Source organism: Marmota marmota, unplaced genomic scaffold (assembly GCF_001458135.2).
Source record: "Marmota marmota marmota unplaced genomic scaffold, marMar, whole genome shotgun sequence".
NCBI classification, from domain to species: domain Eukaryota; kingdom Metazoa; phylum Chordata; class Mammalia; order Rodentia; family Sciuridae; genus Marmota; species Marmota marmota.
This window is the reverse complement of record NW_026000057.1, coordinates 36053812-36078337: the sequence shown is the minus strand read 5'-3', so window position 1 is coordinate 36078337 and position 24526 is coordinate 36053812. Positions and strand designations below refer to the sequence as shown.

The following is a 24526-nucleotide window of genomic DNA, read 5'->3' as shown; positions in this document are numbered from 1 at the left end:
ACACTTAGATATTCCTCAGAATAACTCATGAAGGAATTCATGTCTGGGTGGGTAATACTTAAAATGCTTAATCTATTTGGAAGTATTGCAGAGAATTGAATGAGGTATATGTGTACAATTCCAATGGATTATTCATTTGACTCCTTTGTTCCAACCCTTCTGTGTTAGGTCTTGACTCACTTTGTGCTCCATTCCTGTATCTAAATTTCAATAATGAAGGTAAGGCTCTTTATCATGAAAATAATTATTGTGAGTATTATCCTAAAATAATCGGTTGAAAGATTAAAGGTTTTTGTTTTAACGTTCTTCTATTCTACTTTGTAAATACTATAAAATTTTGTGAAAGAATCTCTTAAATTCATTTTAGAGAATGTGAAAGATTAATTTATTACTGGAGAGTTTTAGTTGTAATGACACAATGATTAGAGATTTTTGGGAATTGAACTGGTTATTCTAAATTCACTTACCTACATTGGTGACCATTTTATGAAACTTGAGAGAAGATTCTGACTCTCTAGAGATTAATTTTAGTCTAAGGATACTTTCTAAAACATTTGTAATAACTCCCTAGCTGCATTTTTCTTTGATTTTTATATCTCCAAAGCATGTCAGTTCAAACACACCTCTTTTTTTTTTTTTTTTTTTAAAGAGAGAGAGAGAGAATTTTAACATTTATTTTTTTTTTTTAGTTTTCGGCAGACACAATATCTTTGTTTGTATGTGGTTCTGAGGATAGAACCCAGGCCGCACGCACGCCAGGCGAGCGCGCTACCGCTTGAACCACATCCCCAGCCCTCAAACACACCTTTTTAATGAAGACTTATTCTTCCTGACCTATATAGCATTTTGTATTTCAGGAAATTTACCTTGTTCTATTTTGTATTCTAGTAACTTAAATATTAATGTTTTAATAATTTTTGGTTAATGACAGGTTTTAGTTTTCAGCCCCTTGGCTTTCTTTTTATAGATTTTTCAATAAATATTTATTAGATTCAGTTGATTCAAATCCCAAATCCCTAATAATAGATCACATCTAGCGCATGTAATTGCATATAGCATTAATGTCTAGACATGTAATCTCACATTCTTTTTGGTATCAAAATATTCATAGATTTCTGGAATTGACTAGCAGTAACATACTCCCAGAGAACTGAAATATCATATTAGACTGCTTTTAAAAACATGCTATTCTCTGATTTTCTCACTGATTAGACTAAAGCTTTTGTTATGTTTAGTTTGATGCATTCAATTATCACTCATACTGATCCAAGAATAGTAAAGGATCTGAGTTTGAAAGAATACGTTATAGCTATTAGTTCTAAATCCTAAAGTTTACAGTCGTGTGTACATCAGCATTAATTAAAGATTGTAAGATTTGTAGATATCATTAATGATATCAATTTGAGATATTTTAAAAAGACTTTTGTTGTGTAAAATATTTTCTATTTTAATGAACTGAGGTTTTCTTCCCCTTAATTTTGTATTTCTAGCACTTAATACCATAACTATTGTTTAACAGAAGAATTGAAGAATATGTGCTAAAAATGCTTATCATTTACCCCATTAACCAATGTTTTATTTGCCTTCTTCTTTCTTAGCCTTGGCTTATGCGTGTATGTCTGCTTTTATTCCCAAATACCTATATAATTTCTTCTTGAAAGACAACTCACATGTAATACAAGGTAAGCAAATATGTTTTCTTATCTTTTTTGCAGGGAAGTTACTTATATCAAAAATAACCAGTACTCAATTTAGTTTATGGTTTTGACCCCACAAAATTTGATGATGATCCATCACTAAAATTTACAAAGAGAAATGAGAAAGTTTAGTCTTTCCTTCAAGTCCACAAAAAAATCATATTTTTAAATGACTATTTAATATCTGATCTCAATTCAGTTCAAATGTAGCATGGTAGTTTAAGAATATTAGCGATTACTCTTTGTCTCTCCAACAATTAAAATTTTCTATAAAACGTGTTACAATTGAGCAAGCCTAGAGTAAATTAGAAAGACTTTAAAAAGCATTTAAATGTGTAAGTATTGAAAACACTTCTCATCCATCTCATTGCTAATGCTTAAACACCCCAAATAAACTTCCTCTTTCTTCACTTCGCTAAAACATATTTTCTCTCTCAGAGTACAAGTCAGAGCATAATTAATTTATCAGTACATTTAGGCTAACTTCAGCTGCATTCAAACTTCTAGTATAATTTTATGAACACCTTTTTGGAATTAGCATAGCAGAAGTTAAAAAATGTGTATTTTCTGATCAAATAAATTTTCTAATTTGAGCTTCATTGCTTATTGTGTAAGGAAGGACAAAAACAGTTTCTCTGTATGTCATTTTCCTCACATCTAAAATGAAAAGATTACTTGCAAACATTAAACATAATAAAAATTTAAAAGCCTAGCACATGAAACATTCAGTAACTGCTATTACTTATTTATTTATGTTCATATTACTGTTGTTTCTGTTTTTACGTTAATGCCATTATTACCATAGTATTACATGCTGTTTTCTCTTTTCAATATGGTTCTATATGTTTTAAGGTTATGGAATTTTCTTAAAGTTTTGTATTTCTTTTAGAACAGAACACAAAGCTGCTCAAATAGTCTCCCATTTGCCATTTTTATGACAATTATAAAGAATTTGGAATTCATGCTGGGTTTTATTTATATCCTTATGGTTTGATGTAGTTTAGTTTGAGGAGAGGAAGTAGGAAAACTAGATTTACAAAATTCTGATCCCAATTAGTAATTGAAATCTCAATTACTAATTTTTTTTTTTTTTACTTGTCAGCTTTTTCACTGCTGTAACTAAAAGACTTGACAAAAACAGTAGAGGAGGAAAAGTTTATTTCAGGGCTCACAGTTTCAGAGGTTTCAGTCCATAGACACTTGGCTTCATTCCTTGGGGCTTTAGTTGAGGCTACACATCATGGTGGAAGTGTGGTGGAAGGAAGGAGCTCATGATGATCAGGAAACAGAGAGAGAGAGTCCACTTGCCAAATATAAAAAGCACACCCCGAAAGGCACACCCCCAATGACCCACCTCTTCTAGCCACACTCTATCTGCCTTCAGTTACTATTTGGTTAATCCCATCAGAGGATTAATTCACTGATGGGGTTAAGATTCTCTTAACCCAACCATTTCTCCTCTAAGCCTTCTTGCATTGTCTCACAAATGAACTTTTGGCAAACTTTCTACCTCACATCCAGCTTATAACAGTGGTCAATATAATGGGAAAATAGAAACAAAGAAAAATATAAACAAAAAGATAAAAGACTAAAAGGAAAAGAATATAGCTAAATAGCTCAGCACACATAATTACTTTTACAGCATCAGTTTTATTAGAATATAATAAAAAAATTTAAATCTTTTAAAAAATGTTTGTGTTTATAAGGAAATTAAGTCACGATCATGCATGCATCTCTTTGTGTTTACAATGTGGATAAGAGCTAGGTATTGAAATAATGATTCAATGTCTTCATGTTAGTTTTGAAAGTATACTCTATTGACTTATATTTAGGAATGTTTGATTTGACATGGATATGCCCAATTCTCTGCACATTCCTACCACAGAGACTTTTACATATAAAGTTGGGTTTGATATAAGAATGCTTTTTAAAAAGCATAATTTTTTGCTTTTACTTTTTATAATTATGGAGAAATGTATTTTATAGGAAAGAACTTGCTTTTTGCTTGTAGTTTAATTTAGTAAGGCAATCCACTTCAAAGGTCATGTAATGCCATCTTCAGAGATTTTGTAAAGTTCTATATAGTGGCCCTATACCTTAGAAGTAGGAACATGCCCCACACTTACCCATAGTTTTCTTATTAATTTGAGCAGTGATGTTTATTATAGAATTAACATTGTACTCTTTTAAGATTACAGTAACACCAGATCTAGCTCAGTGGTAGAGTGCTTGCCTAGCACATAGGAGGCCTTGGGTTAAATTCCCAATACTGGAAAACAAAACAAAACAAAAAAAACGTTAAAATAGAAGATTATAGTATCACTAAAATGAGTGACTTTAATAACATCTTGGACAATACCAGATGCTCTCAGAGAATAAGCAATGTGAAAACTCTGTCAAATGTGACAAAAGACAAACTGAAAAGATTAAGGGTATAAAATAGATTAATATTTATTTAATACTAATGGTAATTTCTTAACACACAGTTAAGTATGTCAACAATATAATGCTTCTGTTTCTAAAGCTTACATGAAACCATAATGTTTAATGAACTTTCATTATAAAATCCTGGACATTATCCTTTTCTATATTTGCCAAGCCCTTACAGTGCCAAGCTAGATTCCTATACTTGAATCAGATGAAAATATTGGGGAGTACTCAAACAATGACTATAGGGCTTATCAAAGGAACTGCCTAGACGATTCATTTCATAATTGGATGTTGCCTGGCCAGGTAATAGCTCTCAAAGACTCAAATTAGAAGTCTTCTATAATACTAGTTTCTGTTTTGCTCCATATGGATTCCTCTTACAAAATGTGGAATTTATTTACCTCTAAAAATTTTATTCTACAAAAATTGTTTCGTGTGTCAGATGGATATATATGTTATATATATAAAAGAATTTCCAACATGGAAAAGATGAGTTTCTACAGATTCTTAACACATGTTAAAAGGCTGAGTTACAAATAAGCAATACAAGATCTTCTTAAATTTGTTAAAATAGAAGAGAAATACTGCATACACAATATGATTTAGAAAACACTTGTCAGAAAGGCAAAAAGGACTTATATTTACTTGATTATTCAGTAATGTATTTAATCTTTAACATTATAATTAAAAGCTTCTCATAAACTAATGCTTTCCTCTATTTTTTCTGCATTTTAATGAAATCTTATACTTTCTAATTTTTTGCAAATATAAAATGAAAAAAGTGTTCTTTCTTTCTAATCTTTTCATATGAATATTTTCCTTTTAAAACAGCTTANTTTTTTTTTTTTTTTTTTTTTGTAGTTGGACACATGCCTTTATTTTATTTATTTTTATGTGGTGCTTAGGATCGAACCCAGCACCTCGCACGAACCCCACCCTCCCCCTCTAGTTTTATTTTTTGTTGTAATTTTTATAAATTTTTGTTTGAACTCTTGAATTAACTAATTATTAATGAATCTAAATTTGAATTCTTTTGAAACCATAAAGATAAAAGACTAAAAGGAAAAGAATATCAATATTCAATATTATGCTGAAAAATGTAGGATGTATATTTTCCCAAGAAACAATAGACAGGCTTTCCTAAATCACTTGTTCAATTCTTATAGTGATCACATATATTATATTAGGAAAAGGCATGATTTTGATTAATTTGATTTTTGAGAAAGTAATTGCTCTGACAGTGTACCAGACACTGCTTATGGAATTGAACTTCTCAGGATAAATAGCACTCAGTCCTTTCCCAAGAGATTTTATAACATGATATAGGATGTAAATGTGAAAGTAACTAAATATTGAGTCATCAGATAAGTAATACTACTATATTATCACAGCACAAGATGTGGAGGGGTTTGTCTTAATCTTTTTTTGTGGCAGAAAGAAGAGATGGCATGTCTGGAAAGGTCTCATAAAAGAAGAAATACTTGATGAGTTTGAAGTTTCTTGGTGAAAAGGAGGAAAGACAGAAACAGTGAACTAAAGAATTATAATAGCCCAATGATTGTTGGTTTCATGAAAGAATGGTTTACTTTTCTTCAAAATGTTTTTTGTTTTTTGTTTTTTAATTTCTGACTTGGAAGTAGCAATATTCAGCTCTCATTTTATTAATGTCTCCGTGCATTGTTTTTTCCTCTTTTAAGCTTTAAATTTTCAAGATGGTTATTATTTTTGATTTGTGTAGTTATTACACACTTTGCCAAATTCTGGGGAAAATCTTAAGTTATATGAAACTGATTAGTTCAAAAATTAATTATAGAATTGCATTTTCACCTTAATGTTTGAATTGTTTTTCCAGAAATTAAAACTTTCTATATACAGTAGTGACACAAATTGTTCTCTGAAAAAAATAATTGTTGCTATAATATATGCTAGTAGAACACAGAAAATATTTTCTATTTAAAGTTTTTCCTAAAATACATTTACTATTTCTATTCCTAAAAGTTAAAATCCTTTGCCTCTATAAATAAATAGAAAAATAATTTAATCATGGTAGCCTATTTTTAACCTTACTTTTATTAACTTTTACCTGAAGACGTTTTTTAAGGTACAATAAATTTAGTTAAAATTCTGGCCTACATGAATAGTCATCATTTGGGGCACTATTAAATTATTATCAGCAACTTACTATTAAGTTGAAGAGTGCCAATGCACATTTAAGATAACGTGTTGAATCTACAACTCAGGAATGGTCCTCTAGGTTATCCAGGATTACTAAAATCAAGATTCAGATTTTAGAGCATCAGCTGAATTGATAAAGGTAGAGGAATTGATTAGAATTTTAGTGGTATTGAAAAACAGGTTTTTGTAGTTTGTGGAACAGGCACATGTTACTCTATTGAAGAGAAAGGCAGCTTAAGGCCAGTGAAAAAGTGAGCAGCCCAGGTCTTGCTAATGACATTTTGTACAACATTAAGTATATTTTTGTACTGTTTTATAAAAGCAAGGCACATTCACACTTGGAAGAATGCTGTGAGTCAGGGACTAGAGATGTGGCTCAGTGGCAGAGCACTTACCTAGCACACGTAGGGCACTGGGTTCAATCCTTAGCATCACAAACAAAATAAAGGCAATCTGTCTACCTACAACTACAAAAAATAAATAAATAAATAGGAAAAAAAAAGAATGCTGTCAAAATAGAAAAGATAGAGATACCATGTAAATCTGGGAAATAAAATTGAGTGAACGTTTTACCAATTTTCTGTTAAACTATGTATTTTTCTAAACCCTTTGAGGAAAAAGGAGATATGGTCTTTACAGTGATTTTCTTAGCATTTAATGCAGCAACACATGCAACTAAATTGACTGTATAACTACATCAGAATATTTTTGAAATTCGAAAGTATTATTACCTTAAGTACATGTATGAAGACAGGAATGTTCGACTCTTCTTTGTGTACAACCAAAGACATGAAACATTGTGCTCTATATGTGTATTATGAATTAAAATGCATTCTGCTGTCATGTATAACAAATAAGAATAAATAAATAAATTTAAAATTAAAAAAAAAAAAAAAGTAGCACTAACTGCAACAGATTCTGGGTATCAACCAGGTGCCAACTTGGACTCTTTCCAGGAAAACTAGGATATGTGGTCACACTACACATAAACATTCAAAAATTCTTTGAAGAGGAGGGAGGAGGGAAAGACAGGTATACAAAGTTCAAAGTCCACTTGTGAAATGTGGGATATAAAAGTAGATCTCCTTTCCCACCAAACAATACCGAAGAGGGGTGGGGGTAGAACATGTAATTTCACTATAAGGATATGTATTTAGAAAAGCAGTACACTGCATATTTCTAATTCAATGAACTTTTTTCTCCCATGGATTGTGAGTCAGGAGATTTTTTTCCTGATATGGTAAATGTTCCATCTTTACGAGACATTTATGAGAATTACTTAGTGAATTTTCTTGCTCACTTAATAGTGGGGGAAAAAAGAAAATGGCTCCCAAATGGGTCCCTAAAGACTACTTTTTGCTTTCTCTTCTTTGGACCTTCTTTTCTCATTCAGTTATAAAGGCTGATGCTTCCTTTTTGACCTTTAGTAAATAGGCCAAACTTTATGGCTGGAAAATTTTGTTAATAGAAGATAATTTTAGTTCATTTGCAATAAAATAACTGGCTTCTTTTGAGTGGTATGAGTCAACAAGTCACCAAAGGGTTTGATTTGGGCAGTTCTTACTTGACAAGAGATATATGACTCTGCTTATTTCTCTCTACTTAAATTTTCAGTATAAACTGGCAGGCAGCCTGATAGAAAATTTAAAAAAAAAGTATTTACAGAATTGAAAGTACTGTTTCTGATTTGTGAGCAGAGGAAACATTTGCTTTAAGTCTATCACCCCATCATCTTTTGTCTCTTCCTTTCTCCAGCTAAGAGGAAAAGGCCGAAAAACTGGTCAGAAAGGAAAAAATGATATTCATATGTAGGGCTTTTTGAAATTTCATCTCTGCATGTATTTTATGAATTTTCTTAGAAGATAAACATATGGCTTATTTATAAACAGCTGCACAAAAATATAGTGTCATGAAATTTTTACATTGAATTCATTGGGGATTGTCATTTGAAAGTATGTCATAAATAAGCTGTTTTAAAAGGAAAATATTCATATGAAAAGATTAGAAAGAAAGAACACTTTTTTCATTTTATATTTGCAAAAAATTAGAAAGTATAAGATTTCATTAAAATGCAGAAAAAATAGATGTGATTTTGTACAGTAGTGTAATTTTCATAAATACCTTGATTTGTTTGAAGTAGAGTAGCACTTACCTTTATATAGGTCACCTGTAGTTGAGAGAATATTATTTTGTGTTTAAGACTCTATACTTAATGTTTTCATCATATACATATATCTGTAGAATCCTTTGTATTTTTCTGACAACTAATCTTTCTCTGTAGCTATCATTACATTCTTTCAGTTTTATTTACAAACCGAAAGAAAGACATATACATTTTGATATTTTAAAGTTTTTTAGGGGAGTTTTAAATGTCTTATTATTGTTAGTCTTTTGTTTGTTTTTGCATTACCTGGACTTTGACCTAGGTTCACTCTGCCCCTGAGCTACATCCTAAGCCCTTTCTCTTTTTAGACAGGATCTAACTGTGTTGCCTAACTTGTGATCCTCCTCCCTCAGCTTCCCATGAGGCTGGCATTATAAGCATGAGCCACCATGCCCAGCTTTAAATTTTTTTTTTTCTTGGTACTGGGAATTGAACTTAGGGGTACTCAACCATTGAGCCACATCCCCAGCCCTATTTTGTATTTTATTTAGAGACAGGGCCTCACTGAGTTGCTTAGCACCTTGCTTTTTGCTGAGGCTGACCTTGAACTCATGATCCTCCTGTCTCAGCTTCCAAGCTGCTGGTATTAGGTCCTGCACCACCATGCCAGGCTTTAATGCTTTTTTGGAAAAAAAAAAAAAAAAACTTGTAATGTGATTTAGAGCGTATTTGAGAGGTTCTACCATAAGTATACCAGTCCATACCGTATCTCATTTGAAAGTCTATTCTGTGCAACAAAACTTAAGTCAGTTTTATAAATTATATTTATATAAATGAAGCAGTGTGGCCAAACATGGTGGTGCACTCCTATAATCCCAGCAGCTCTGAAGGCAGAGGCAGGAGGATCACGAGTTTAAAGCCAGCCTCAGCACAAAGCTAGGTGCTAAGCAACTCAATGAAACCCTGTCTCTATATAAAAAACAAAAACAAAAAAAGGCTGAGAACATGGCCCAGTGGTTAAGTGCCCCTAGATTCAATCCCTGGCACCAAAAAATATAAGTAAATAAATGAATAGATGTATGATCTGTATTAACACATAAAATCAATATACGTATCTGTGGGGAGTGTAGGAACAGCGGAAAAAAAACTCAACAAGCCAAAACAACCGTTTACCTGTCCGAGATTTTATTAGCAGGACCATAGCAGCCAGTCGCAGAAGAGAAAGGGGGGGAGGGGAGGGGGAGAGTGAGAGAGAGCCCATGAACAGGGTGTTGATATTTATGGGCTCAAGGCAGGATCAGGAGGAGCAAGGCCAGTGGGTTGTTACTTCTTCATTGGCCCAGAGTTCGCGCCACTTCAGGGATTGATTGGAGGTTTGCCATTCAAAGTTCGCACCATTCATAGGGATTGCAGGTGATGGTTCCTGTGCAGTCATGGACTTGAGCTCCTGGAAGAGAAGCGCTCTGGCGCCATCTTTACCAACAGGGTCATAGCTTACATAAATTCTCCCATCAGTGTTTGGGAGACCACAAAGAAAGTGGTCTACTTTTTTCATGATAGATTAGGTCTCTTCAGTAGATCAATAATTAAACATGTAAATCCATGTAGTAATTAAATTTATCAGTCTCAAAAAGGATGATATTTAATTTACTGGAGCATAGTTGTTGAGAATTTATTAAAGCATCAATTTCTGGGTTAAAATGAGGTATGAGTTAGAAATTAATAACTATATACTAATACATAAATATACACTGGAATGCTTATGATAGCTGATACAATATACATTTGTTTTCTGGAAATTTGGGACCATAAATATACCATCACTAATTGAAAGGAGATAAAATGAAGTTAAACCCAGATATTTTCACTTTGATTTGTAACTCTTAAAGCTGATAGAAATTATACCTGTTTTGTTATGAAAGGAAAAGGTGAGACAGTAGATACATAAAAAGAATTTTGTGGCAGGATGATAAAGAGTCACATTGGGTCAGGAATATGATTCACCCTTATCATTGTATTGAGTAGAAAATCTTGTTTTCTTTGCTTTTTGATCTGATGCTCTTCTTTGTAAAATATATGATACTGCTTATGGAAAAATTAGTATAAAATTCATGTGATCATTAGAAGCAAAGTTTTGTTGAGAAAAATAAGGGAAATCTATTTGTGTTGATGGATTGTCAAGGATTTAGTTTTATTTCTTGAAATATTAAAAATCATAAACGCATAAGGCAAGGCAAACATTATTTCTAGAGGTTACATTCACCAAATAATTGTTTTAAATAATAGATGTTACTTAAATGAAGGAGAGAATTGAGATTATTAAGGGAAAACTTGTATTATTGTGATTTCAGTTTCAAAAGGGGAATAAAAGAAGTTGAGCTTGTTGAAATGTATCTTAATTTTATTTATTTTTCAATGGAAGAACTGTGCTTACTTGCCCTGGAGTATACCGCTATCTTGATTAGATTGGCACATAGTAAATTGGTAAAAATAATAACTTATTGAGGGGGCTGGGGTTGTGCCTCAGGGGTAGATGCTTGCCTAGCATGCATGAGGCACTAGGTTCAATCCCTGGTATCACATAAAAATAAAAACAAATAAAATAAATGAATTATGTCCATCTACAACTAAAAATTTAAATAGTAACTTATTAAAACAGGGTAAAAATGAGAAAGTACTTATAATCTAGTTGAACCCTATGAATTAGAATAAGAGTAGAATCAGCAACGGTTATTTTTAATTGCCTACTGTGTGCCTACTTTCTGATTAAATAGGTGTTAATTCCTACTCCTAAATATGCCAAATGCAGTCGTAAGTGGAAATACATTAAAACTAGAACAGGTGCCTAAACCTGTATATATAAACAAATAATAATTTAAGGCATAATAATTCTATTTGTTACCACTTATAAATGTTGTTCCTTGCTGAAGGATCTGTTACACTTTCTGAACATTCAATAAATGTGAAATGGATTTAATATTACTGTAGAGAAATTGTATATAGAATTTACTAAGAAAACATCATACATCGTGTGTGTATTTTGTGGCTCAAGATATAAACTGATAGCTCTGAAGGCAGAGAATAAGTTGTTCAATAGTGTTTTTTTGTGTATTTGTTTAATAATTAGTAGTAAGTGATTAAAGTAGTGACAACAAAATTTTTTTATTAAATTTTTTTCATAGATTAAATCTTATTCAGAATATAAATTACACTGTAATTTGTTTGAATTTAATATCTTTGAGATAATTTGTAAAGTCATGATTGTCTAACTTTCTTATCATTTTAGAGTATCTGACTGTGTTTTCTCAAATGATTGCATTCCATGATCCAGAGTTGAGTAATCATCTCAATGAAATTGGCTTCATTCCTGATGTAAGTACTTGGCACATTAATAGATTACAAGGTAAAAAATAGAGCAGACATGGCCAGCACAAAGCAGTGTGTTTTAAAAATTTTTGTTATTAGGAGAAGTCCCTACATGAACAAGTTACTACTTCTACTAATTATGATACTGTGTTTGTGTGATTAACACCATATTCTCACTTCAAGTCAAAGGAAAGGCCCTTGTTTTCTTTATGAACTCAATGTTATCAAGTTGTTTTCTGTTGAGTATATTAAACTGTTCTGTGAAAGGTTTTCATTTGGATTTTATGGTATTCTGGCCTGATTTTGAAGAAATAGGGAATTTATACTTAATTGAAATTAAATATAAATTCTCTGTTTCCATCAGCAAAGGTAATTTATTATAGCAACAGTAAATGTATATTTATTTTCCTCTATTCATTAATTTAAAATGTAATTGTGTCATGCAAAATGTATATAATGTATTGTTTGACATATAACATAATATGTAACATATTGCCAACAATAGCATGTAATAGTTAAATAGGAGCAAAAGTGTTTTAGATGAGGGAAATTACTACAGAAAATAAACCAAATTTACAGGAACAAATGAAGAATATCTGAAATTATACACACAGATATTGACAGCACGAAATGTACAAGCATATAACTGCTATCCTTTATTTTTCAACTTCTTAAAAAGGCAGAAATATACTCAAAGTAATAATTACAAGATATTGCTAGATTTAAAGATTTATAATTATAATATATATTATAATACCACAAAATGAGTAAACAGGAGTAGAGCTATATGATTAACATTTCTGATCTCAGCACAATTATGAATCTGAATCTATACAAAACAAGGGCATATTATAAACATTGGAGCAACCAGCATGTAAATTAGAAAATTGGGAAAACATTAAAGAACACAGACAAAAAAACAGTGACAGAAGAACAGAGGGACAAAATATATGAGATATGTAGGAAACCAAAATAAAAAGTCAGATGTAAATAGAACCATATTAATCATAACATTTAATGAGATTGAAGTATTCTAAATAGCCTCTTCTGTGTTTTGCTTGATATTACCTTGGAAGCTTTGCCATATTTGATCTTACTTTATTAGTTTTTCTGTAATATATATGAAACTAAAAGTAAGAGTTGACAGGCAGTGTTACACAGGGGGCATGGCTTAGTCTGTTACTTGTTCATGGTTTGTGACATGGAGTGAAGCCTCTTTTGGAAGGCTGTGGGATAAACATATGTCAAAACATCACATTTTACCCCATAAATATATACAAATATTATTTATCAATTAAAAATAAAGTATTAAGTAAAAGTGAAAAAAATAATCACTAAGGTTACATATTTGAAATTGGTAGAGATATAACAAGATCTTTTTACATGTTACATTTTATACTTTTAATTTTTTTTACATTGTAAATGTGCCTCATTCAATAGTTAATTGAAAACCTGGCGCCTATCCTCAAGCAATTATAATTTTTCAAATGCTTTATTGAAAAATTATTAATAAGTAGTATGGTATTATCTCATTTTCATAGACTATAGTATGTATGTACATATACATAGGAAAAGTAGAAAGGCTATACTATAGAATATTAATCATGACTATTTGGTGTTGGAATAATTTATGGTGATTTTTCTAGGGGGCGGTAGGTACAGTTCTAAATTTGTTTTCATTGAACATGTTTTGTAATACAAATTTAAACTATATTATATGGTAATAATGAGTAGAACATTATTTTAACCCACAAAGTATAAGAACATGCGTATTTTATACTGAGACCCAAAGCACACCAAAAATGTGTTTATGTGTATTTGTAACAAATTTAATAAACATTGTCTCACACTTCCTATATATAATGCATCTACTATATTTCTTAAATGTGTGTATCCAGTATGTTGATTATGTGAACCTTAATTTGAAAAATGCTTATGTAAAGGATTTTTAAAAGGCAGTAACTGATTTTGAAATTTAAAAAGTAAAAGGCTATTGGAGTACAATATCACACATTTTTTAACCTAAAAAAAAAAAAATGCTTTTTAAGCTAGAGATCTCATTCCATCTTAACCACCTTTGTTTCCTTTGTCTTACTTCTGAGAATGGTATATTGAAAAGTTTTGTTAGAAAATGTTTATAGTGGGCTGAGGATATAGCTCAGTTGGTAGAGTGCTTGCCTTGCATGCCCAAGGCCCTGGGTTCAATCCCTGGCACCACAAAAAAAAAAAAGAAAAAAAGAAAAGAAAAGAAAATGTTTATAGTAACACTCAAAGCATTTTTAAGTATTACAATAGCAGTGATAATATAAATATTACTGAGTGCTTTAAGTTGTAAAATAATTAGTGTTAGAAGTAAAACCTTAATCGTTTGCCATCAATCCTCTGCTCTTAGCCTGGTGTATCTTTCATTGGAAAAATAGAAACTAAAACATCAGTCCATTTTTTCCTTGTTCATTGCTCGTTGTTATTTATTTAGAGACAGGGTATTTTAGCTCTCTGTGATGTTATCATTAGGCTTAAAGTAACCCTCAATAATTACAGTGTCATTTGCTTCTAGAATTGTGGAGAAGCATCTTTCATTTGAGTAGACAGCTTATTGAGTGAGGGATCCAATAAGAATACATACAATATCCAAAATAAAAAGAGAAAACAATGGCAGGTCCTTTATTATTAAATGAAAAAGCTGTGAAAAAATGATTAACCAATGGAAATATCATAATAATATTCATTATTAATGCATATTAATATGTGTTTGCTTTATACATATTTTCTTTATTTAAATTTATGTAAAATTTTGCCTCATGTTATAAATGTGAGGTATAAAACAATACGATACTAGATTGGTCTTATGGCTAGAGCTGAAGAAATGTTGAAGGAATGGATTGCCAAGCTGGCAATGCTATTTTGAGGAAAAAAGAATACTATTAACTAAAATATAGGCTAAAAGAAAAGGTCATTATTTTTTATAAAAATTTCTTGTCCAGGGCAGTGGCACATGGCTGTAACCCTCAGAGGCTCAGGAGGCTGAGGCAGGAGAATCTCAAGTTCAAAGTCAGCCTAAGCAACAGCAAGGTGCTAAGCAACTTAATGAGATGCTGTCTCTAAATAAATACAAAATAGGGCGAGGGATGCAGGTCAGTGGTTGAGTGCCCCAGAATTCAATCCCCAGTACCCCTGACCCTCACCAAAGTTCTCTTAAAAGTACCTAAAATGTATTCAACTCAAAAGAAAACTACATTAGTTCAATGCTATAGATGACAGAATATTTATGTAGACAAATGAGAATGGAATTATGTAGACTATGATAAAATTCTTAGACATACTCATGAATATGAGTAGCACTAAGAAAGAAAACATAGAGGAAAAATAATTTATCTTTGCTATAGTTAATCATATAATTGAATTCTGAATGATTATGCTGTAAGGAGCAGGGGTTAGCAAAAAACATTGTTAAAACATGATACTGTAAACACGTTAAATGTTTACTGTGTAACAGTACTATTCCATCCTCTTTGAAAGTAATCATTCATCAAATCCTACAAATTTGTAAATAATGATTGTTAAATCTTTATATATTACACCAGTTTTGGAAGGACTACTTAGGTGAAAGTAAAATTCTACATAAAAATAACTGATAAAAATATTTTATGAAAGATAACAGAAATCAGTTTTTTAAATATTCTATTTTTTGCATTATTTTACAAACGTAAATATGTTTGTTTTAAAGTATCCCTTAAGTTCTGGGATTTGTTTGTACCCTACTTGCAAGCTTATAAATTATAACTGTTTTCTGGACAGTGGCAGAAAACATAAGACTCCTGAATTAGAGATGAAAGGCTTTATCACTCATAGTACAACAATCAAAGTTAAATATTAGCATATGTTTATTGTTTTCCCTCCTTCCCAAATCTCATGGAAACAACGAGTGCCCAGATGTTACCTACATATACAGTGGATTGTGTTAAAGGAATGAAACCATGAGTTCAGGAATTTCAAATGTTTTTAAATAGATGGTAAATATGCCTTCCCTTTTTCTGAGAGAGTAAGGGAAAGACTCCTTTAAAATATATATATATATATATATATATATATATATATATATATATACACACACACACACACATATATATATATTAGATGTACATGACAGTAGAACATATTTTGGCATATTATGCATACATGGAATATGATTTATTCTAATTAGGATCCTATTCTTGTGGTTATACATGATGTGGAGTTACCCTGGTCTTGTATTCAAATACAAGGATAGGAAAGTTATATCCCATTAATTCTACTGTTCTTCCTATTCCCCTCCCGGCTCCCTTCCTTTTATTCTCCTTTTTTGTTCCAAGTCTATAAGTAAACTTGTCCTGAATCCACAGAGAGATCTTTGTTTTCCAAAGGTGGGTTTTGGTTTTTTTTTTTGTTTGTTTGTTTGTTTGTTTTGTAAACATTTGAAAAGATAGTTCAGGACAAAGATCAGTGTTCACAAAATCAAACATCTTTGTTCACAAGAAATCCAGAAATTCAAGAAAGCACATTAAAATTTGAATTTAATAAGCCAGGCTTGGTGACACACACCTGTAATCCCAGCTACCCTGGAGCCTGAGGCAAGTTCTAGGACAGCCTCAACAATTCAGCAAGACTGTTAGCAGCTTAGACCCTGCTTTAAAATTTAAAAATTTTAAAAAATAAAAGGACAAGGAATGTAGCTCAGTGTTAAAATTCTCCTCAGTTCAATCTCCAGTACTGCAAAGAAAAGAAAAAAAAAAAGAGGAAATAAAAATACTTAAAAAGAATAGAAAGAGAATATATAACTTTTAAACCAAGGCAGGTTGTGGTAGTAAGACAAAGTCATTCAAACCTGTAAAATCAGAGAGAACATAGAAAGAATGTAAGCTAATTAAATTACCTATTAAAGGAGTATTTAGATGGTGTTTTTAAAATCCATCTATATGCTATTTATAAGAGGTAAAAGTAAACATGTAAAGATATTGGTCAAAAATGGTAAAAGACATGTTAGGCAAACATTAACCAAAAAAGAAATATGTGCAGTAATATTAATTCAAATAAGTTTTTTTAAAAGAGAACACAAAATAGACTCACTCATAAATGAAATTTGGTATATGATAGAGGTGCCTTTATAAATCAATTAGAAAAGAAAACATTAATAAATAAAATGGTTCTGATACAATTGGGTAACTATGTATGGTAAGGGGTGTGAACCAAAGGCTAACCTCTTACCACAAATAAAAAAAATAAGTTATAGGTCTACAATATAGAACACCTAAATAAGAAGCATCAGATTTATCATATCTGTTTAGGAAAGAATTTTTATTTACTTTGTAGAAAATATATGAATTTAAAAAGAGAATTGAGTAATACAAAGGGTCTTGCTAATATTGGTAATATATTATTCTGGTTTAAAACATTTTTGAAACAAAATTAGCAGAATGTTAATGTGTATTAAATCTGAAATGACGGTACTTTAGTGTTTTTAAAATGTGCTGCTATGCAGATAGTGAATTATTTGGTAATTCAATACTTTTCATATAATGTACTTATTTTGTTAATGACCCACTCCTAAAATGGAGACTTTTCATGTAATTTCTTAGAAAAACTCTTTACTCTAGTAGTAGTATAATGAAAGTAATATCAATTTATATTTGTAGTGTGATTAGTGATTGAGACATTTGTAGATCATGAGGAATTGGAGATGGAAATGTATAGCACATGGCAAAATGCTGACCATCCCTGATGTCCAGCTTCTGGTTTCTAATAGTAAACCTCTAATCATGGGACAATAAAATGCCTCTATGTATATTGCTAAAAAGTTGCCCTACAGATATTCCCAAATCCCCTCTATGTAATGATTCTGTTATGACTGAGAATCCCTAGAATAAACAAAGAGAAATCAGGGGAAAGAGAATATATCTTAATCTATAGGAAATTCCTCTGTCTACAGTGATTTTCACTTCACAGAAAGTGGCAATTGAAACTTATTTAGTAAAGAAATCTAAAATGGTAACTTAAAGATTTTTTTTTTTGAGGAGGCTATTTCCCCACCTTTGTAGATAATATAAAAATGTTAGAGGCAAATTTAAAATTTAATTTTGTAGACATTTGATATTTACTGTGGAGATTGTTGAAAATGAGTGGTGGTGGAAGGGGTGTGATAAAATACAGAATGTTTTTAACATTTATCAGTCAGATCTTTTTAGTTGCAGTAATTAGTTTTATATGCAGCATCTTTTTGTTTCTTCTCTTACATTATTTTCTTTAGTATTTTACCTTTAAAATAATTGTTGAGGAATCTCTGTGCCTCTAACAATATAGGTGAGGATTCATCAAGAGGAAGCGCTTGCAGGCACATGAAGAAGAGTACTACTTACATATGGGATCTAAAGTTGATCTCATAGAGGTTGAAAGTGGAATGGTGGTCATCAGAAGCTGGGAGGAGGAGTGGGAAGGGGTGAGGTTAATAAGAGTTGATCAATGGGTACTAAGTTATAATTAGGAGAAGAAAATCCTCTTGTGGTATTTCACAGTAGAGAGATAGTAGATAATGACAATGTACTGTACATTTAAAAAAAAAACAGAAAAGGATTTTGAATGTTTTTACAAAAACATATGACAAATGTTTGAGGAAATATTTAAACTTATTTAGCCATTACTCAAAGTATATGGGAGTGTGTGTGTATACCCATTAATATGTATAATTTTATGTTTTTATGTATAAGTTAAAAGTAATTTTAGTTTTAAAAATAAAAATTAAAAAGGCAGTGATTTGAGTAGGCATTGTGTCAAAAAAAAAAAAAAGAGGAAGCGTTTGATAATAAGTTCCTAGACTAAGTTTCCTACTCAAGAACTAATCCTATCAAAGTAAGCCCTCATTAATTTTTCATCATTGAAATTCAGGCTTCCATTGCAGGAAAGATTATGATTTCTGGCTCCTTTCCATTTGCTGTGGGTCACAGAACTCTGAACACTAAGCACTGCTGAAGCTTAAATAGCTAGGAATATTTTATACTGATGTGATGCTTAGATTATATGTCATGGTAGTTATGTGATTTACATATAAATAGAGTAATGTGTATTTGGCAAAATTGGGGCCATAGCGATTTTTATCATTTTTGTCTTGATGTGTTTTTGCTTCTGGAAATATACCAGGCATTTAAAATGAGAACAGTAAAGTATGCTTCCTCATTCTTAAGAGAACTATTTCTGAAATATAGAATAGCATTCAGCTTGCAAATTATAAAAATTTGTCAGGTGGCCATTAAGAGAATGATAAGGACTGTATATCAGTACTACAAATACCTTTTAAGCCTGTATTCTCAGTTAAAGCTAACAAATTCAGCGATTTGCTGGAAAAATTTGGCAGAGCTGCATTCTGAAAAGATGCTTTTACTATGACTAATTTCTTCTTTCCTTAAAAACTTATTCTATTATTTTCAAAATTTTTATTCAGCTAGATTTATACTTAAAGGTAAAAGGACTACTTGGAAATATTTGTTCATTGGTTCATTCATTTGTTGCTGGCCTTTGTGTTGTTGCTTCAAAAATAATTAGATTTTATCTATAAAGGATATTATTGACAATAAGTTTTTCATATTTAATCCAGATAGGGTCCAGGAAAATCCACCTTATTTGGAATATACTATGATAAAAATTTCACCAATCTATTGTAGTCCATATTCTGAGACCTGGGGTATGTGTTTTCTTGTGTGCTAGCTGCTGTGGTGTTCCTGACATTAGTTCTAACACCTAATGCCCTGAATACAAATAACATATGAAAGTCTCTTTTTAATAATAAATCTTAATTACTGTTCAGAAAGGACCCATTGAGGCCCTGGGTTTGCTCTTCAGCACCATAAATAAATAAATAAAATTGTGTCCAACTACAACTAAAAAATAAATATTAAAAAAAATAAAATTAGGTATATATGACAGCAGAATGCATTTTGATTCATTGTACACAATAGTGTTTTGTGGGATTTTTGGTACTAGGGATTGAACTCCTGGGCACTTGACCACTGAGCCACAACCCCAGCCCTATTTTGTATTTTATTTTTAAAGACGGGGTCTCACTGAGTTGCTTAGCACCTCGCTTTTTTCTGAAGCTGGCTTTAGACTTAATCCTCCTGTTTTTGCCATCCAAGCTGCTGGGATCACAGGCATGTGCCACCCTGCCCAAGGACCCAGATTTTGGAAACCAAAGGACCTATTAATGACCCAGGAAAGATAAAATAGTATTTTGGGTAACTTCTTGCTAAAAGGTCACACACACAAGGTAAATGTCAGTTTAATAAATCATCAACTCTACCCCCGTCCATTTCTAATCTAATGTATCCTTATAGATGACAGAAAATTGAAAGGATGCGTGGTATATTGTAGTCGTTTTCAAACTTTTTGGTCCCAGGATCCTTTCATATTCTTTATTTTAAAATCAAAATTGCAGCATTTATTTAAATACCAATGTATTATGAAATATTTATACTTCCCCTGAAAATGAAAAATGGGACTACGTAATTTTTAGCCTGTATTTTATTTTTATTTGGGGACCCCAAAGAGTTTTTGTTTACGTGGATTATACCTACTAGTATTTCCTGAGATATTTTTTAAAATATTAGCATATTAATTCACTGAAAAATAATAACTTATTGAAATTAACCAAAATAACATTTTTTTTTAAAAAAAGAAAAAGCTGTTTCTCCCCAAAAATTAGAAGTAGTACTGTTTCATATTTTATACTTGTTTTAGTTAATGTAAAAGATCTAGATTCTTGTATCTGCTTCTGCATTCAATCAATTGTAATACATTATTTTGGTCAAAGTATATGAAAACTTATAGTTGTTGGCAAAGGAACTTCTCAGACAATTCTTAAGTCTTAGTTGCAATGTACATTCTTTATCAAGTAAACTTTCATGCTCTGTTACATTAAAATTCATTAGTCTCTTACACTTGGAATGGCTCTTTACCCATACACGATGTTGTAATGTTATAGGTTAGTCATATAGAATGTATTGGTTCACTGAGTTTGCAGAACTTCCAATTATGAAAACTTTCATTTTACAACATCAAAAAATCACATTCATTAATGTCATAACTAATCTCATCCAAAAAGTCATTAAGTATTGGGAAGCTGCCAAGCTTACTATGACAGATATAAGTTTTCTTGTATTCTAATCTTCATCTGTCAGCTCAAATTTTTTCTTGAAGTAACAGGCTCACTTTATTCATTTTTTGAAAAATATTGGTCAAATAGCTAAATCTAAAAAAAATCTTTTATCTGTCATTCTTTCAAGTAAAAACATCATTTCTTGAAAAAAGTATTTATTTTGCCTTATAGCTCAAATGATACTGTGTTTCGTCAAGTCAATCATTGTGTTTCGGAATATAGCACAAGTGCTTTACACTTATTCCTGTGTAATTTTACAAAAAAAATAAATAAAAATATATTTAATAAAATTATTCATTTTTACTCCTTCACAAATATAATGACTATAATTAGACTCTGGGGCCATAGCCTTGATTTGTGCTTAGATGCCAACAGTTGGATCCATCAGTGGCTTTGCAAAATTAACACAAATGTCAGCACAGTAAAAGCAAAAAATAACTTAGTATTCTTATGAAAATAGTTTGAAATGATAGACCCATGATTTAAGAAAGCTGATATAGAGGTAAACTCTCAGACCCTGGGCCATATGGGCCAGTGGCCTAAATCCTGGTTTTTCAATGTACCAATTATGAAACCTTAATTTCTCTTACCCACAATTCTCTTACTATAAATGTAGATTATAATAAATTTTCCCTCATAGAATTACTGTAATGATTAAATTATATAAAACATGTAAATTGTTCCAAACAATTCTTGGCACATAGCAAGTGTAAACTGGTTAACTATTATTTGCATTATTTTTTATTATTATTTTTTCACAGTACTGGTGATTGACCCCAAGAGCCATTCTACCACTGATTTTGTGATGGGGTCTTAACCACATTGCCTAAACCGAGCTCAAACTTGTGATCCCCCTGCCTCAGCCTCCTGAGGATTTCTGGAATTGCAGGCGTGTACCACCACGACTACCTTATTTACTGCTATTAGATTCTGTTGTATTATTGCTTTGGTTTATTCATGGTTTTTACACTTAGAAGAGGATTATATTTCAAGCTATGATAGATATATTACTTTGCTGCATCAGTTAATGTATAGTCTACCAGGGGAGTGTGGTACTGTAATAGTAAAGACTCATTTGTTTGAATTGGCGAGATTTCCTGCCACTTTGAATTTTAACCTTTTTATTGATTTAACTTAAAGATCATTTTAAGTCTCCAAGAAAAAAAGTGCTACATGGCATCTCTTAAAGTCTTTCTTTTATTTAAAATAAATTAAAATTAATTGTGTTTGAAAATTTTGAAGTTTTTCAGTATTCAGTGAAGTAATGAAAAGTTGCTCTGGAAGTACAGCTGTCCTTTCCAAAATGATAGTGTAAATTTAAAAAACATTAACTTACCCAAGTTTATAGTTTTTCAGTTCAAAATTGTAAGCCAAACAACAATGAATAGTGAAAAGTATGTTTATGTAGTTACTTATTTTTCTACTTTTTTTTTTCTTATCTAGGGAGATCATGACAAAAGATATAACTAATATAACCTTGTGTATGGGGGAGACATTAACCATTTACTTATTAATTATTTTATATGTTTCATTCATTTTTTAATAATTTATAGAAGTAGAGTGAAGACATATTAAAAAAACAACTATCAAATATTTTGGTAAATTTAAGAATAGCAAACCCAAAATTTTATTTTGTGTTTCTCATTTTGGAAGTATAAAAATATGACTTGTGCAGTGTGCCTTGAACTTACTGTTTAACTGTCATGCATATACCTAGAGGGTATCCATGATGTTAATACCAATTCCAGATTTCAAATACCTCCCTAATGGGTTCTATCTTATTTCTGGTTCTTCTTGCATGTGTATGGTCAATACACAGTCATCAAAACAAAACACTAAAAGATCTCATAACTTCACTGGAGAACAGCTGTCTTTTTCTTTTTATTAAAGTGTTATAGTTGTACACAACAGTTGCGTTCATCCTAACAAACTCATATATTCATGGAAATCAATTTCAGTTCATGGTCCCCACCCCCTTTTTAGCTATCTTTTTTTGTTCTACAATTGTAAAATATTTTTTTTAGATTTATTAGGAAAAGTTAAAATCATAAGTGGAATGTCTTTTTAAAAACTTCCTATACCACGTGTTCTAATTACTTTGTAAACATATCTACCTATGGCATTTGCCCACTAAAATTGTATCAAACAAATATTGGTGCACAACTATCATTAAAAAAAATAGAAGATTACTCTGATACATACATTCTTTTAGCAAAATATCATGGTCCAGGTTCTTGTTGCAAAATATTGTTATGAATTCCTAGCCATTGATGATTGACCCGAATGAAAATTTTGTATTTACTCATTTTTTTTTCTGATTCCCATGGTAAGGGAATTCACCAAAGATCATTTGAGCACTGAAAGTTTGAAATTTCACTTATGTGATATGTGACCAATTTTATCATTTCTCTGGAGTCTATAGTATTGCTGCATGTCTCATTGCATTCATCTTCTCACTGGTCCACTAATTGTGAATAATTTTTCTTTGTCAATTTTCTTCTCTTTAATAATAAGGGTAGAAAATGAAAAATTCTGAATTCTCATTTGTGTTCAGTGAAAGCTTTTTTATATAAAAAGCCTATAATTTACATCTTATTGAAAAGAATGCAATACTTTGGATAGCACAAAAATAAAAATGAAAGATGGTAGTAATGATTTATTTCAGTATTGTTCCATCAGGTATGGTCTGAATATGCTTTATTCTCACTAAAACTCATGTTAGGGCTTAGTTCTTAAATGTGGCAGTATCAGGAGGTGGTATTTAATAGTAACTTTTTAGGTCATGGAGTACCACCCTCATTAATGGATTGTTTTTCTTGAAACATTATTAATTCTCTTGATACTAGATTAGATCTCATGAGAGAGAGTTAGGTCCCTCATGATTGGATTATCTCTTACAGGAGCCGGTTGTTATAAAGCAAGCTGGATTATCCCTTTGGTCTGTCTTTTCCTCACTTGGTGCTGGCTACTCTTACAAATGCTACTGCCATGTGATGTCATCCACAGTGTTATGACACAACAAAATACCCTAGCCAGATATATCTTTCTTGAACTTTCTTGCCTCTAGAACTGTGTGTTAAACAAACCACTGTATAACTTAGTCTGTGGTATTTCTTAGTCTGTGGTATTTTGTTATAGCACCACAAGATGGACTAAGACAATTCCAAAGGAACTCAGCAGTTCCATTATTATTCTGTTTTTTAATGCATAAATAGAACAATTGATTCATAATAATAAAATAATTCCTACTTGTATAAAATGGCAAAATATTTCACAGTATAGGAAAAATAAAATCACTAACATTTCAATAACATACTTATAGATTTATAGAAGGATCCATTAGATCTATATGATAGTTGTTCTCTCTAAAGTAACAAAATATTAATCAGCACTAGTAGTTAGAACTACTCAAATCTCAAAAACTAAAATTGGATCTCATTTTTCCTGAGAATTGAGATATTACAGTTAGTGTAGATTTTATGTAAAGGTAATCAACTGACCTCCTCATTCTGTATTCCTTCACAGACTAACACTTAACCTTTAGCTGGAAGCTGGATCATTCAAAGGTGAATA

General features: G+C 31.1%; 1 protein-coding gene across 7 annotated transcripts in view; it reads left to right on the top strand.

Annotated features, from left to right (window-relative positions):
- Positions 1-24526, top strand: part of Tbck (TBC1 domain containing kinase) — a 242881-nt gene that overhangs the window by 87736 nt on the left and 130619 nt on the right. For all 7 annotated transcript variants that reach the window (XM_048813694.1, XM_048813691.1, XM_015484618.2 and 4 more), the window contains 3 exons: positions 169-219; positions 1599-1682; positions 11693-11778. In XM_048813694.1, the coding sequence (XP_048669651.1) occupies positions 169-219; positions 1599-1682; positions 11693-11778 (221 nt within the window). The remainder of the gene's footprint in view (positions 1-168; positions 220-1598; positions 1683-11692; positions 11779-24526) is intronic.